We start from the raw sequence: 13,955 nt of genomic DNA, 5'->3' as shown, positions 1-13,955 counted from the left end.
ATTTCTTGTTTTTTTTTTCTTTCCGTTTTTTTTTTTTTTTTTTTTTTTTTTTTTTTTTTTTTCTTTTTTGTTTTGGGGGGGGTGGGGGGGGGGGGGGGGTTGAAATAAGGTACGCAAGATACCATGAGAACTCACCGCTGCTGCTTGAACATATCTATCATGAGCGAACCGAAATCGGTCATCCGTATCCCCTTGAACGATGATGCACGAATTAACAGCAGCCTGCAAACCTGCCACAACTTCGGCCTTTGAGAATACTGTGCGATGGTTGATATCTTCTGTTCCGTTGAGTTCATCATCAACAAGACCATATTCGCCGCTCATCAGTTGGCAGATCAGATCAAACGAGAAAGAGTTGCCTAATAGCGCGGCCCAAGCCATAATCCAACGCGATGCCGGCGGTAATTCGTTCAGCCGTCGAGTAATGAAATCATTATCCAAGACGTTATGGCCATGTTCGCCCTTGAATTCCTCAAAAAGTCGATCCAAGTCGTAAAGCCAGCGGCTCTCACGATAGCCGTACCAAATACATCTTTGACGGTAGCATGCATTCAGCATCTCTCTTATGTAAAATGGGTTTCCCGCAGTCCTTGATTGGATAATAAGTGCCAAAGGAGCAACGTCTTCTGGGGGACAACACAATGTGTAACCGACATATCGCCCGACTTCATCTTCGGTCAATGGCTTCAAGACGACTCTGGTGATTTTTGAGCCGTTAGACTTCGGATTCTCTGTGACAATTTTAGTTCAACTACAAAGTAGGCCATACTACTGTCTGGGATATCTTACCTTCTGACGCTACCGGGTGTAATATCTTGTGTACTTTCTCTGGGTCTATTTCATCGGGGCGATACGTTATGATGAGGAGCATTTTCAATCTCGCAGCAATCACTTGGGTGATCAACTCCATTGATTCATCGTCAGCAAATTGAAGGTCATCAAGGCATAAGCACATGAAATGGTGAGCGGCGAATATTCTAAGAATATCTAAGAAAGTATTCATGAAACGAATCGTCTTCGTCGAAGCGCCAGCGCGTACGTAATCATGCGAGGATTGCGACGGCGCATGGGGGCTGCGCGGTAGCGAGCTCGCCGGGGAGCTTCCAGATGATCCTCTTCTTCTTAGGGGATAAAGACTATTGCGTGAACTTGCAGAACTGGGTGCCGAGGACGGTGGCCTCGTAACATTTGGATCTGGGGGGCCAAAGAGGAATTCAGGTAGCCCAAGTATCTGATGAAGGCTTGGCCATAGGGGCCGGACGTAATCCCGTAAACTGGTGTGAAGAGAAGTATCTGTGTTTCTCTCACCCCAAACTTGCCTGAACAACGAGGACACCAATTTTAGAAGCGGTGCAAATGCAGTGCGCCTCGCAGTGTCGAATTTCGCCGTCGCGCAATATCCTCTCCTCCTAGCTTCTACAAGGACCTGTTGTACAAGGAAGCTCTTTCCTAGGCCTCCAGCTCCTTCAATTGTGACTATCTCACAATGACCTCTTCGTCGATACTTGACCGTGCCTATTTGTTTCGAGAGTCTAGTGGAGGCTTCACTGGATGCACTTGTGGTTTGCTTTACAGAAGCAGGTCTGTCACTTGCATTATCTGTTCCGCTCTTGGCTTCAACAGATACTGATGGGTGTCGTTCCCACGTCTTTGACGATTGGTTTCCAGAAATAATTGATCTAGCCGAGTTATTAGACGATATAGTTCCTTCCGAAACGGCGTGTGTATCGGTTCCGTTGACTGATTGTTGAGCTTCATCCAACATATGTTTCGCAGCTGAAGAGTTGGTCTGTGTAAACGAGTTATTCGGGCCATGCCCCACGTCAACAGAGACCTCACCGTCGCTGGATCCATCAATCGTGTCGAGTATGTCACTAGCACGGCCCGAAACATCCGAAAAGTGAGAAGTGTTGTATTTCTTCCCTAAAGCTTGAGATCTCGAAACACGCTCGATAACGTTGACTATTACTGCTTTTTCCTGATCGCGTCCCACCATCGCAGTAGGGAGCATGAAATAGGATGACACGTCCTTAGAAGCAACGGTCCAGTTCTTCAGAGCTTCTTGGTCACCGAGTTCTAGTAATTTCTGAACAGACCGGAGGTCGTATCTGAGACCACTGGCAGAGTTGTAACGATCTGGGATATGCTTAGATGTACATTTCTGGATGATACGCGATATAGCTTCAGGGACGTCAGTCCTAAGATTTGACACCATTGGTATCCGACGGCCTAGCACACACTGCACAATGTCTAGAGGCGTGACACCCGTAAAAGCAGGCTGTTGCGTGAGAAGCATCCAGAACAAGACACCTAACGAATAGATATCCGTTCGTGTATCCGGTTCGGCTGGCATGCGTCCTGTTTGCTCCGGACTGATATAGACGAGCTTGTTTTTGGCCCCAAGTTCTTTCGAAAGCATCGACCATCCCGTGCTTGTAAGCCCATGTTCGAAGGAGCGTACCCCGGAACCAAAGCTGACTAGCTTAACTTGATTGGTGTGCATGTTGTAATGGAAGGCATCACCTCTAATCTCTCCGTGTACCATTCCAAGACGATGATGTAGAAGTTCTAAACATTCGGTAGCGCCGATAGCAAAATCTAAGAAGTACATCAAGCTGATAGGGGGGTCGAGCTTGAAGTCGTCCCGTCTGTATGCCTCCAGCCTATCGTCATATTTCTTAGCATAGTAGAATGCGGGCCCGTGATCTAACGATCGGAAGAGGTAATTGGGACCAAGGTGCTCATAGATAGCAACAATAATGGGGCCACGATCGCTGGGTTGCGGACTGAGGCGGACTAAGTCGATGGGCTTTGCGTTGTGTACTCCATCTGGGTCAGCAGTAGCTATGAGTGTTTTTGCTGTATGAAAAGCTCTCTCCTCGCGTAGGACATGATAGGACACCCGGGCCACAACCGGTTGCCCGTCGAGATTAAGGGTAGCATCGGTGGGTGAAACGACGGAGGTGGTTGATGGCGATGTGCTGTTGATGCGGTCATTACTGCCATCACTTCTAGGGCCAGAAGAAAGCTGAGACTCGAGAGTAAGAGTCCCAGCGCGGCTCGGACTGATTTTAGGAAAGGTAGATGAATTGGAGAGGGTCTGTGCCGACGTGGACGACGTAGTCGAATGAGGGACGAAGCGAGTGCCAAAAAAGTGCCTGAGATAAACAAAGAGTATTAGTATGGGAAGGTTTCGCATTGAGGGAAGGTCTTTCAACTACCAGTTATCATAAGTCGAATGGACAGGTTTGTTAGCTTCGTCCCACGAATAGCCGGCCAGTTGTCTCAGTCGTTCGAAGATACGAGCGGGCGGATCAAGCTGCTCATCCAGCGGGGCGGCGGATCCGTCCATCATGTGTGGAGGTGAGGCATAGGACGCAGGCAAGGACACGAAGCTGGATTACTGGTTGGGGAGGGGACGAGTGTGAAGACGGAAACAAGGTCGACGTCGTAGAGATAGTAAAACCTAGGTCGCGCGTGGTCAGGGTATCGACGATGCCGGTGACACGATGATCCTCATGGTGGCACTTGTCTCGTCGCGGCCGGAGGATGGTTGTCGGTGTCGTGAAGAGCCGGGGGCGTGTCGTAGATCAGAGGAGCGATCAGAGGAAAACAACAACGCCAGGCCGGGCTGGCAGGCGGTTCGACGACGAGAAGTCGAGATGTGGTTGATCGATCCTGCGCTGGTTCTGCTGCTGCTGCTGCTACCCGCCGCCGCCGGTCTTGGTAGCAATACTTAAAGTACGTTTAAGTAAGTGTAGGCAAGGTTGCATGCGAGATAGATTGAGTCTGATAGAGCTAAACCACCCAGGCGCCGAGAAATAAGTGGTGCAAGCCCCAGCCCAATTTTTTTTCTTATACATGCTAAAAAGTCGGGATTTTATTTTGGCTGATACTGCTAGGTAGTGTACATCTGGACCACAACGATTACTCTGTAAGTAAACGCAGATAGCTGTCACAGGTACCGGTATTGTCCTTTCCTTTCCCTTTCTCTCCTCTTCTCTCCTTTCCCGCAGAAAACAAAACAGTTCCGGTGCGCGTGGGACGGCTTCGTGAGTTCAACATGCCACCTTGGTACCACTGACTAGGTAGGTACTTAATTTGAAGAAACCACAAGGCGCAACTTGGCGCTGCAGCACCACCTGCATCTTGCCTTCCCCTCGCTCTGCAAACTTCCAAAATAATCAACACGTATGCTACATGGTACAAGATACTCCTGCGCTTGCTACGTTGCCTAGCCATAGGTTATAAAGGCAGGCACTGCATCTACCTGAACGGTCATGTATACCTGGTAAGTATTCAATAGAGTGAGCAGAGAGGGGCATTGTGTAGGTAGATAGCGAGATAGATATGCTGGTTTGAAAATTGGCATTTCGAGTTCCTTACCACAGATATCGGATTTGTGGTTTGGCCCGTCCGAAAGTGGCGGTTGCCCACCAACAGATTACTGTGTAGATCTGTCCCGAATGCCGTTCTTGGACTTTGGCTTTTGCCAACCCTGGATCTGCCCTGGAGTGCTGCTCTTTCGCTTCCCAAAAACGACTTTTGCGTGGTGGGATTTGCTGCCCAGCTGGGAAGCTGGCTTGTGGCACGAGTCATGAGTGGATGAATGATGTAATGATTCAAGGTCACGACAAGGGGGTAATAACATGATACATGATACATGATACATACCCGAGATAAGTACCTACTCTGTACATACCGTACATGCCCGCTGCAATTATCAGCGGTGTACTGGAACAAGTTTAGGGCGGGGGCAACTGACTCCTTCGAGAAAATCTTGAGAGTGGGGGCAGATGGGGGGCAAGTCTGCTTGATCAAATCAGCTCAGAAACACACAGCCTCCTTCAACGTAGGTAATACTGTAGTATAATTAAATATCTCGCAAGACCTTGCCATGGCAATATTCTTCTAAAATGTCTATCTACCTAAGTACCTATAACGCGCGTCGTCATATTCGCCAAGCTTTTGCCCATTATTCCTTGACAGGGGCTGTGGCGGGGTACTTACCTAATACCCTCGCCAGCCACACATACCTACCTAGGAAGTACTTATGTACTTATTATTTGACAATACCCAGTATAGGCATTACCTATGATACACTCTGGCTTCCAAGTTCTATCGTTGAGGCATGTATTTAGACATTTCACAATACTAGCTGCTCAGAAAGCAACCGAGGCTGTAGAACATGAATACCTAGAATAAGCGCATTTTCATCTCGACGCACAACCTGTGGCTGAATATCGATAAGGCTAGATCTGTGGCCCGATAAGGCCGCATTGTGTGTCACACAGGGCTTCACCTACAAATAGACAATGCTTGGTGTCGTCATGCTGCATCTAGATAAGCTCTGTCACAAGCCAACAAAGAAAAAAATTTATCCGAGATACCATACGGTGACTCTATGTCTACTTTATATTTTGATATCTTGTCTACCCATCTAAGACAGCTGACTATCTAGTGTAGATGTCTCAATGCCTCGTTACGAAACTCCAACCCAGAAAAACCAGACATTTCATCTACGTTCGCTCCGTATCCCGGCTATGTGCCACATTAAACTCCATAATAACTTATTGAGCTCTCACAAATCGCCAATTCAAACCGGCTAAAGCGCTCTACTTCATAAAATGCATCCAAGTTCTCTATATTTACTTCGCCCGGGTGGGAAGCTTAGCTGCTAGAGAGCCCTGAGCGAGACGGCGCTCAGTGTTCTTCCTTGTGTTGACGAAGTCGGGGTAGTTCAGTGTCAGCTCGACGGCACCGGTGGCGATGTTGTCCGCAGCTTCCACACCCAACATAAATGAGTGGTCCTGGTTACCGACCTCATATCTCCAGCTGCCGAAGCGGCCACGGGACCAAATGTCCAGGTCCTGCAGCTTAGGGAGTAGCTGGGTCAGCACACCCTCACGCTCAAGCGAGGGTGTAGGGTATCCGTGGTCGAATTTGCGGTGGTATGTCGAGACAATCTCGTCGTCAGGCTTGATCATCTCGGTGTTGATCAGACCTTGGATACAATCCCTCAGGAGGTTGGCTTCATCTACAGGCTTCAAGCTAGACTGTGAAACCTCCAACATGATGGACCAGTAGGGACCCTCCTTGGCCTCACTGCTGGAAGGCTTGCTGCCGTCGGCAATCTGGATGGTGGGCAGCTTGACGTCGGCCTGCGGCTGGTTGTACGGTGAGTAGTTTGAGAAGATGGTGGCCCGGTAGAATGGGCAGTTATCCTCAGGGAAGTAGAGCTATTTCTGTCAGTTACTGACATTCGTATTGTATTTGGAAGGAGGCTTACCCAGCACTTGTCACCGATACGCTCAGGGCGCGCACCACGGAGACCAACACCGATAACGTGAGTGGAGGAGTAGAAGAGACCCTTGCTGAGGGAGACCAATTCTTGGTTACCCATGGACTCGACCAATTGGTCAACATTCATCGTAGAAACGAGCTTGTTGTAGCCAATTGTTGATCCATCAGCCATTGTGACAATCTTCTTCTCAGCGTCGACTTTTGTGACGGTACCCTTCTTACCAAATCGCTTCTTCTCATCGGGAAGAGTCTTAGCGACGGCGATCCAGATACCTCCAGTACCATCACGGGCAGGGAAACGGAACAGGTTGTTGGGCCCCCAGTTTCCAGCGACTTTGCCAAGAACAGCATTCTTGACCACGTTCTTGGCATCGGGTGCGGCAACACGCTCACCGAGCCATTGGCATTGCATCTTGGCTTGGTATTAACAAAAGGTAGAATAATTGAACCCAGCAGACAGCACGAACCTTTGTGGTGGGAACAGCCCAGACCTTGTAGTTGTAAGGTCTCATGAAAATGTTGGCAAGGCCGTCTCCCATCATTCGCACAATCCACTCATCGAAGTTCTTTGGCTTCGTGTTGGATACGCGGGCCTCCAAAGCGGCATCGATAATGCCCTCAAGGCAGTTGGCCTGGTCTTCCTTAGGCAACATGGAGACGTTGTTCTGGAAAGGGTAGGGGACCCAGAGGCCCTTGTAGCGGACGTAGGAAACACGCTGGTGCTCGTACCAATCATCCTCCTTTGGCAATGCTTCGTTGATGCAGTCATCGAAGTAGGTGTAATGCGAGAAGATGACGTGGCCACTGAATAACAGGTATGTTAGCAATTGGTGCATACGGAGACTGGGCGTGACTCGTTCTCGTCCGAGACCGTAGGGTTGGAGAATCACTCGTTACTCGACCCTCTTGGCGCTATCGTGGTCTAAAGGTGCACTGGCAGAGTCACTCACCCAACATCGTATAACTAGAGCGAGGTCAATTAGCAAGTATCCTAACAGACAGCATCTCAAGATGTGACTTACGAAACCTTCTGGTGTAACATCTGTTGAAGCTAGACCTCCAGCCTTCTCGTCCGAGTCGACAATGAGCCAGGACAGAGAATCCTACACGAGCATTAGCCAGGCTGCACACTGAATTTTCCGTCAGTTTCAAGAGGCGGTGTGCGCGGCATACCAGTTGATTCAATCGCTTCGCGGCTCCCAGACCCGTGGGGCCCATGCCGATGACGAGGACGTCTACTTGCTCCGATGCCATAGTGTCTGAGGTCTGAGGTCCGAGATGTGAAGTCTATGGTCTACTGTCTAAAACCTGCTTCTGTATACAAAGTAGGAGAAGAGTGGAAGAAGGTGAGGAGGTGTCAGAGCATGGAAAGAAAATTAAAGCTCGATGCGGGAGATGGGGAGACGCAGCTCTTTTGGGGGGGCAGGCACTTGGAGCGATTGGGGGGCGCGGAGGGGCACCCTGAGCCTGACCAGACCCTCGCCTGTTCAAAAATCTATGTGGGGATGCAATACCTGGCCCATGTACCCTAGCAGCTGCACTAGGTACCTAAGCACCCCATTCCCTCCAGTCCTGGGCTCGCCTGGGTGTGTCCTGGGTCTCTGGAGGCGACTTGGACGAGTCGAATCACAATTTTAAATCCTCGCTAGGGACGTGGACTATCACTTGGAGTGTCTACACCATGCTCTATCATCGCGGTTAGTTTAATTAACGACGTTATTTTCCCTCATTTTCTCATTATACTGGCATCTGAGATGGCATAGCCTAGGACGGCCAGCTCGATTAGCTTATCTGAATCTGGTGCGCATAGGCCAAGAACAGGGATTTGCTGCACGCTAAGAAGGCACATTCACAGCTAACCAAGTTAACTAATGTACAGGCAAGTTGTTGGGCGGTTGTTGAGGACTTCACACAATCATTTTGTTGTCTATATCTACTTACCTACATAGTACATTTTAAATTTGAACGCTGGATAGCCTGATTGGGAAAACTCTACTTATATAGGTATGTAAGAAAACGGTTACTTTGTATATATAGGTTCGTATGGGTGTACTGGAGTTGTATAAGGAAGAAGATCTACGCTATGTATAGTGGGATGCGAGAGAGGTATTTATCCTATATAAATATAATGTATGGGTTATACGAACCCTATTTTCGCTTATACTAAATACATCCTAGCCCTAATAGGGTATATATTTAGCTTATAATCTTCAATTAATACTAGCAGCAATATAGCAATAATTAGCTATATGTTAATATTCCCCCTAGTTAATTGCTAGTCTTTTTTAACTTTTATACCTATATAGGATTAAATACCTATACCTTTAATATTAACCCCGCTTTAATTAACGTAAATAATAATATAGGAAAGCTATATTTTAATTTATTGCATTAATAGGCTTTAGCGCCTATTTATAATACCGTTTATAAAAGTAAGTAGGATTAACGGGCTTTACTTTTCTTAAACTTCAATTCCAATCTATAATAGTTGCAATTTCCATTTATATATAATTGCTATATAATTTAAAATACTTTAATTAAAGTGCTTAAATACCTATATTTAAACCTATTATATAAATATTAATATAGGTTAGTTCTTCCATTTATTTAAATATATAAATGGTAATAATAAGATCTTATAAAACCTTTCGATTCGATTTTAATAAGGCTACGTAGCCCCTTAACTTATAGTATAATAATATTAAGTAACGTCGTAAGTTAAGCTTACTTAATTAAAGGGTTTAAAGTCCTTAAAGTAAAAATAGTAATAATAAGTATATATAATATTCCCCCCCTCTTTAGTTAATTAATAAATATACTTTAATGGTTAATTATTTAACTATAGGAGGTTATAATTAAGCTTAACCCATTTTTCACTTTTGTTAATTCTTATACCTTTATTTTTATTAATCTTAATAAATTAAAAAATCTTTAATGTTTCTTTATATTTAAAAGCTTTATTAATTTATTTATTAAATTATTCTTTAACTTAATATATTATAATTAAATATAACTTATAATTACTTTTTAATTAATATAATAATATATTATATAAATATACCTCTTTTATTTATTTATTATATTAATTTATAATTAATTAAAAGTACTGCTATTATTTTTTAAAAGAATAATAAACTTAATTAATATATATTATAATTTTATTAAAAAGCTTTTTACTTATATAAGATTATTAATAACTTTATTTATAGCAATATATTTACTTTTTATAAAGTTTTTAACTATTATATTTTATAACTTTATATATTATAATATTAAGTTTCCTTTTATAAATATTATATAGCTTATAAATAATTTACTATTTTTTAAATTTAAAAATAAAGTAATATTTATTATTATAAATAAGCTTAATAAATTATATTTATAATAAGGATAATTTTTTAAAAGGTTACTATAATATATATTTAAGTTTAATATTCCTTTAATATATTTTATTAACCTTTTTATTTCTTCCTAATGTTCCTTTAATAGGTTACTTATAAAATATACTTAAATTAATATAATATAACTAATATCTAGCTTTATTATTTACATTAAAAATTTAAATTTACCTAGTATAAAAGTATATTAAAAGACTTCTTTATAAATAATAAGGTTTCCTTCCTTACTTATAACGCTTTTTTTTTCTTTATAATTTATAAGTATAATGTATTTTTTAATTTTAAATAGCTTAATACTTTTAAATGCTTTAATAATATATTAGTTTTAATTAAAAGTTATATTATTATTTACAGCATTTTTAATAATTTTAACGCTTAAGAACCAATTAATAAAGTTAACTTTACCTATAAGGACCATTTCTTTTAAATCCTCCGTTATTTTCTTTATATAATTTAAATTAAATCTAAATAAAAGGAAGTTATTTATATAAAACGTTACGGTTTTATTAATACTATTATTATAATAAACGGTATTATTTAATATAAAAGCTTTAAAGCCTAGCTTTTTTAACATCTTCCTAACCTTAATCTATTATTTATAACTTAATTACTTAAATCTATATAGGGGTTATAGTAATTTAATAATCTTTTTTATTAATTATTTATATTTTCCTTATTCTTTTATAAAGGTTTAGAAATACTTAAGGAATAAAAGGAATTACTTTATAAATATTCTTTTTCTTAACTTTTTATTAAGGAATATAGCTATAAAATCTATTTATATAATATATTAGCTATACATTATAGCTAATATTATTAAAATTCTTTAAGCTATAGCTTTTATAATGGAAGCATTAATATTATTATAATTAATTCCCTTTTATTATATAAAACTTTATATATAAATTTAAGCTTTAAATTTATTTAATTCTCCAATTAATAGGTATTTTTTATATAATACTTATTTTATATTAATTAAATACCCCTAACTAACTTCTATATAGTTAATAAATTTAAATATACCTTTATTTAAATTAGTATAGATTTTTATAAAGGTAGCTTTAAGCTATTCTTTATAATTAAGGTTTATAATAATCTCCTTTATTATTAATTTATTTAATATAAATAACTTTATATTAAATATAAATATTAAATTTTATAAAAAATTTATATATAATAACTGCTATAATATATATAAGTATTTTATAATTTCTTCTGTTTTACTTTATATAGCGTATATTTTATTAATTTAAAATTATATATATCCGTTATTTTTATTACTATTTTAATTATTATCCTTCCCCTTATAACTTTTAATTAATTAAAATAGGGCTATAATTATGTTAGGATGTTTATCCGGTGCCTTAATTATAAATTGAGCTAATTTTATAGGTTATATAGGTTACGTTAATTTAAGCAGTTTCCTATAATTAAGGGCTACCCCCCTATCCAAAAGATCCTTATCTATAATATTATTATCTTTATTCCTAATATATATCCGGTTTTTATTATACTATTATAATTATTTTTAAATAGCCTTTAAAAAAAATCGAATAACTTTTTAAGGATTTAAAGCTTTTATTAAATCTTTAAAATATTTATAAATATTAATATATAGCGTTTATAGTTTATAGCTATTATTTATTAACTATATAATATAATTCGTTTTACTATTATAACTTAAAAAAACTCCTTTTACTCCTTTAGCTTTAAGTTTTTCTTTAGCTACTTTTATAAATTTATTAATATAAACTATATAAGGGGAGCCTAGCATTTATAAATGTTCAATTTTTAAAGGAAACTCCTTATTAGGGTATAGTTTACTTATAAACTTCTAATAAGGGGTAGTATCTTTTATAATTAATTAACCTATATGGTTTATTATATAAATAACTGTTTTAAGGCCCCAGGATTAAAAATAACTTAGCAAGCGTAATTAAATAAAATATACCCTTGCTTCGCTTTATATAAATTATATAAAGCGTTTAATAAAGCTATTTTAATATTAATTTATTAATAAAGATAAAATTATAAAAATCCTATTTTCTTTACAATGCTTTTTAAAATTACCTATATTAAATTCCTTACTGCTATTTATATATATTATATATACTCTTTTAATAAATATATTTCCTTATTTTGGAATTTAATTCTATAAAGTAAAGTTTACCTTTATAAGATATTTAATTATAATACCTTTTACTACATCTTTTATTTTATACAGTTTAACTATTTTATATTAACTATTGTTATCTATTAACAATATATAATATTTATAGCCTATAGCGGATTTAAAGGTAATTTAACTTAAATCTACCTAGGTTATTTCTCCGGAATAATTTACCTGCTTTATCATATCCTTTAAAGGGAATTTCTACAATTTTACTTAATTATAAGCTATATAAAGAAGATATTTTATCTCTTTAAAGTTTAAATTAATATTTATAACTAACTTAATTATTTAAATAAAGCATTAAATATTAAAATAATATAGGTATTAATGCTAAAAAATAAGTTTATTATATAACTTATAGGTTATTTAAATATGCTCGTTTTTTTTTATATAAAGATTCTTTAAATCTTTTACCATTTTTACTATTCTTAATATATACCTTTATTATATAAATAGTTTCCGAATTATAGGCTTATCTTTATTATATTTCTATAGGAAAAAGCTCTTTTTTAAAACATTTACTTCTATAATCGCTTTACCTTTTTAATTATATAATATATATTTATTTAAATAACCCCCCCTATAATAAAATTATTCTTTTAATATAATGTTTAAAGGGAAATTTAAGATATAAAGCGTATAATTTATAATAAGCTTATAGGGCTTCCTATTTAAACTATAATAATATTGCTTAACTATATTAATTATATTTACTTTTATAAATCTTATGCCTATATTTATAATAGGTTTCTATTTTATAATATTTATTAAAGTCCTTTCTTTAAATTCTTTTTTATTATTAAAAACTTTAATATTAAATCCTATATCGAAAAAGGTTTTATTTTAATAGTTATTTAAATAATAAACCCCTAATAAGCTATATACTTTACTTTATTAAGTACCTTTAAAGGGGTTAAAAATGCTTAGGGTAACGGTAACTTCGTTATACCTCTTTTTCTAAGCCTTACTATCCCGCATAGTAATCTTTTCTTTATAATATTATATAAAATCGTTTAAATTATTAAGATTTATAAAAATTAAATAGCTTATTGTTTTTATATTAATAAAAGGTCCCTACTTTTTAATTAAATATCCTTTAACGTTATATATAATAAAAGTATTATTTTAACTACTATTATTACTATTATTATATAAAGCTATATAGTATTTTCTTTTAAAGTAGCCCATTTTGCTATAATTATAGCACTTTATATACTTTCTTCTTTATTAACCCTTTTAGTTCCCTTAATTAGCTTAATTTAATTAATTATTTTAATTTTTAAGCTTTTTATTATCTTTAGCTTTATCTTTATTATTAAATAATATTATATATAATAATTTATTATTAATATTATTATCTTTTTTATTAACCTTATAATATAGGTTATTATAGAATTTATTAATTAGGTTTTATAAAAAATACTTTTTTTACTTTATAACCTTTATAATAATATTATATTATAATATTACCTTTTTCTTTATAACGTTAAGGAATAAGGTTATTTATTAATTCTTATTAATTTTTTTATTAATAGCTTTATATTAATGTAGCAACTTCTACCATTTAATTAAAAACATAATGGAATCCTTACCATTATAAGTATATTAAATAAATTCAACCTATATATTTTACTAATAAATCTAACCACTTATTATATAGGTCTTTATAAATATTTAAAGCATTTTATTACCCTTTTTAATACCCTTTATTAAATCTAGAAGGGCTGCTTTATAAATATTAATAATAATTTAAACTAATATTAACTTTTTATACTTATTAATAAAGTTATTAATTTTATAACTAATTATACTTAAGGATAGTTTAAGATTATATTTATATATAAGCTAATTTTAAACTCCTTTAAAATAATTCTCCTTATCTGGATTATACTTTAACTTCTACTACTTTAACTTAAAAACCCCTTTTTTAAATCTTTCCGTATTATATATCTTTTATAATTTATATAACCTATATCTTAAGCAGTATAGTTTATCTTTTAAATTTAAATTATTTAATAAGGAAAAACGTTAGGGTTAAAATCGAAAGCTTAAACGGAATAATAATAATAATAAAAATAAAT

At 36.6% G+C, this 13,955-nt stretch overlaps 2 protein-coding genes across 2 annotated transcripts in view; both read right to left on the bottom strand.

Moving 5' to 3' along the window:
- Nucleotides 1-3,352, bottom strand: part of F5B22DRAFT_650595 (putative histidine kinase HHK1p) — a gene marked incomplete at both ends in the record, with an annotated part of 7,546 nt that extends 4,194 nt beyond the window's left edge. The window contains 3 exons of the mRNA XM_047979335.1: nt 136-731; nt 790-3,158; nt 3,222-3,352. Coding sequence (XP_047826869.1) covers nt 136-731; nt 790-3,158; nt 3,222-3,352 — 3,096 coding nt within the window. The remainder of the gene's footprint in view (nt 1-135; nt 732-789; nt 3,159-3,221) is intronic.
- Nucleotides 3,353-5,376: 2,024 nt separating this feature from the next.
- F5B22DRAFT_623225 (uncharacterized protein) lies at nt 5,377-7,713 on the bottom strand. Its single transcript, XM_047976032.1, has 6 exons — nt 7,477-7,713; nt 7,326-7,406; nt 7,254-7,267; nt 6,771-7,107; nt 6,290-6,715; nt 5,377-6,239 (listed from the first exon to the last, which is right to left on the bottom strand). The coding sequence occupies exons 1-6, from the start codon at nt 7,555-7,557 to the stop codon at nt 5,649-5,651; spliced, it is 1,530 nt and encodes a 509-aa protein (XP_047826868.1). The 5' UTR covers nt 7,558-7,713; the 3' UTR covers nt 5,377-5,648.
- Nucleotides 7,714-13,955: the final 6,242 nt, after the last annotated feature.

The sequence above is a fragment of the Xylaria bambusicola genome (genome assembly GCF_022495145.1).
Source record: "Xylaria bambusicola strain CBS 139988 unplaced genomic scaffold F5B22scaffold_55, whole genome shotgun sequence".
Lineage (NCBI taxonomy): Eukaryota > Fungi > Ascomycota > Sordariomycetes > Xylariales > Xylariaceae > Xylaria > Xylaria bambusicola.
Note: the sequence above shows the minus strand (reverse complement) of the source record. Positions and strands in the feature narration are given on the sequence as shown.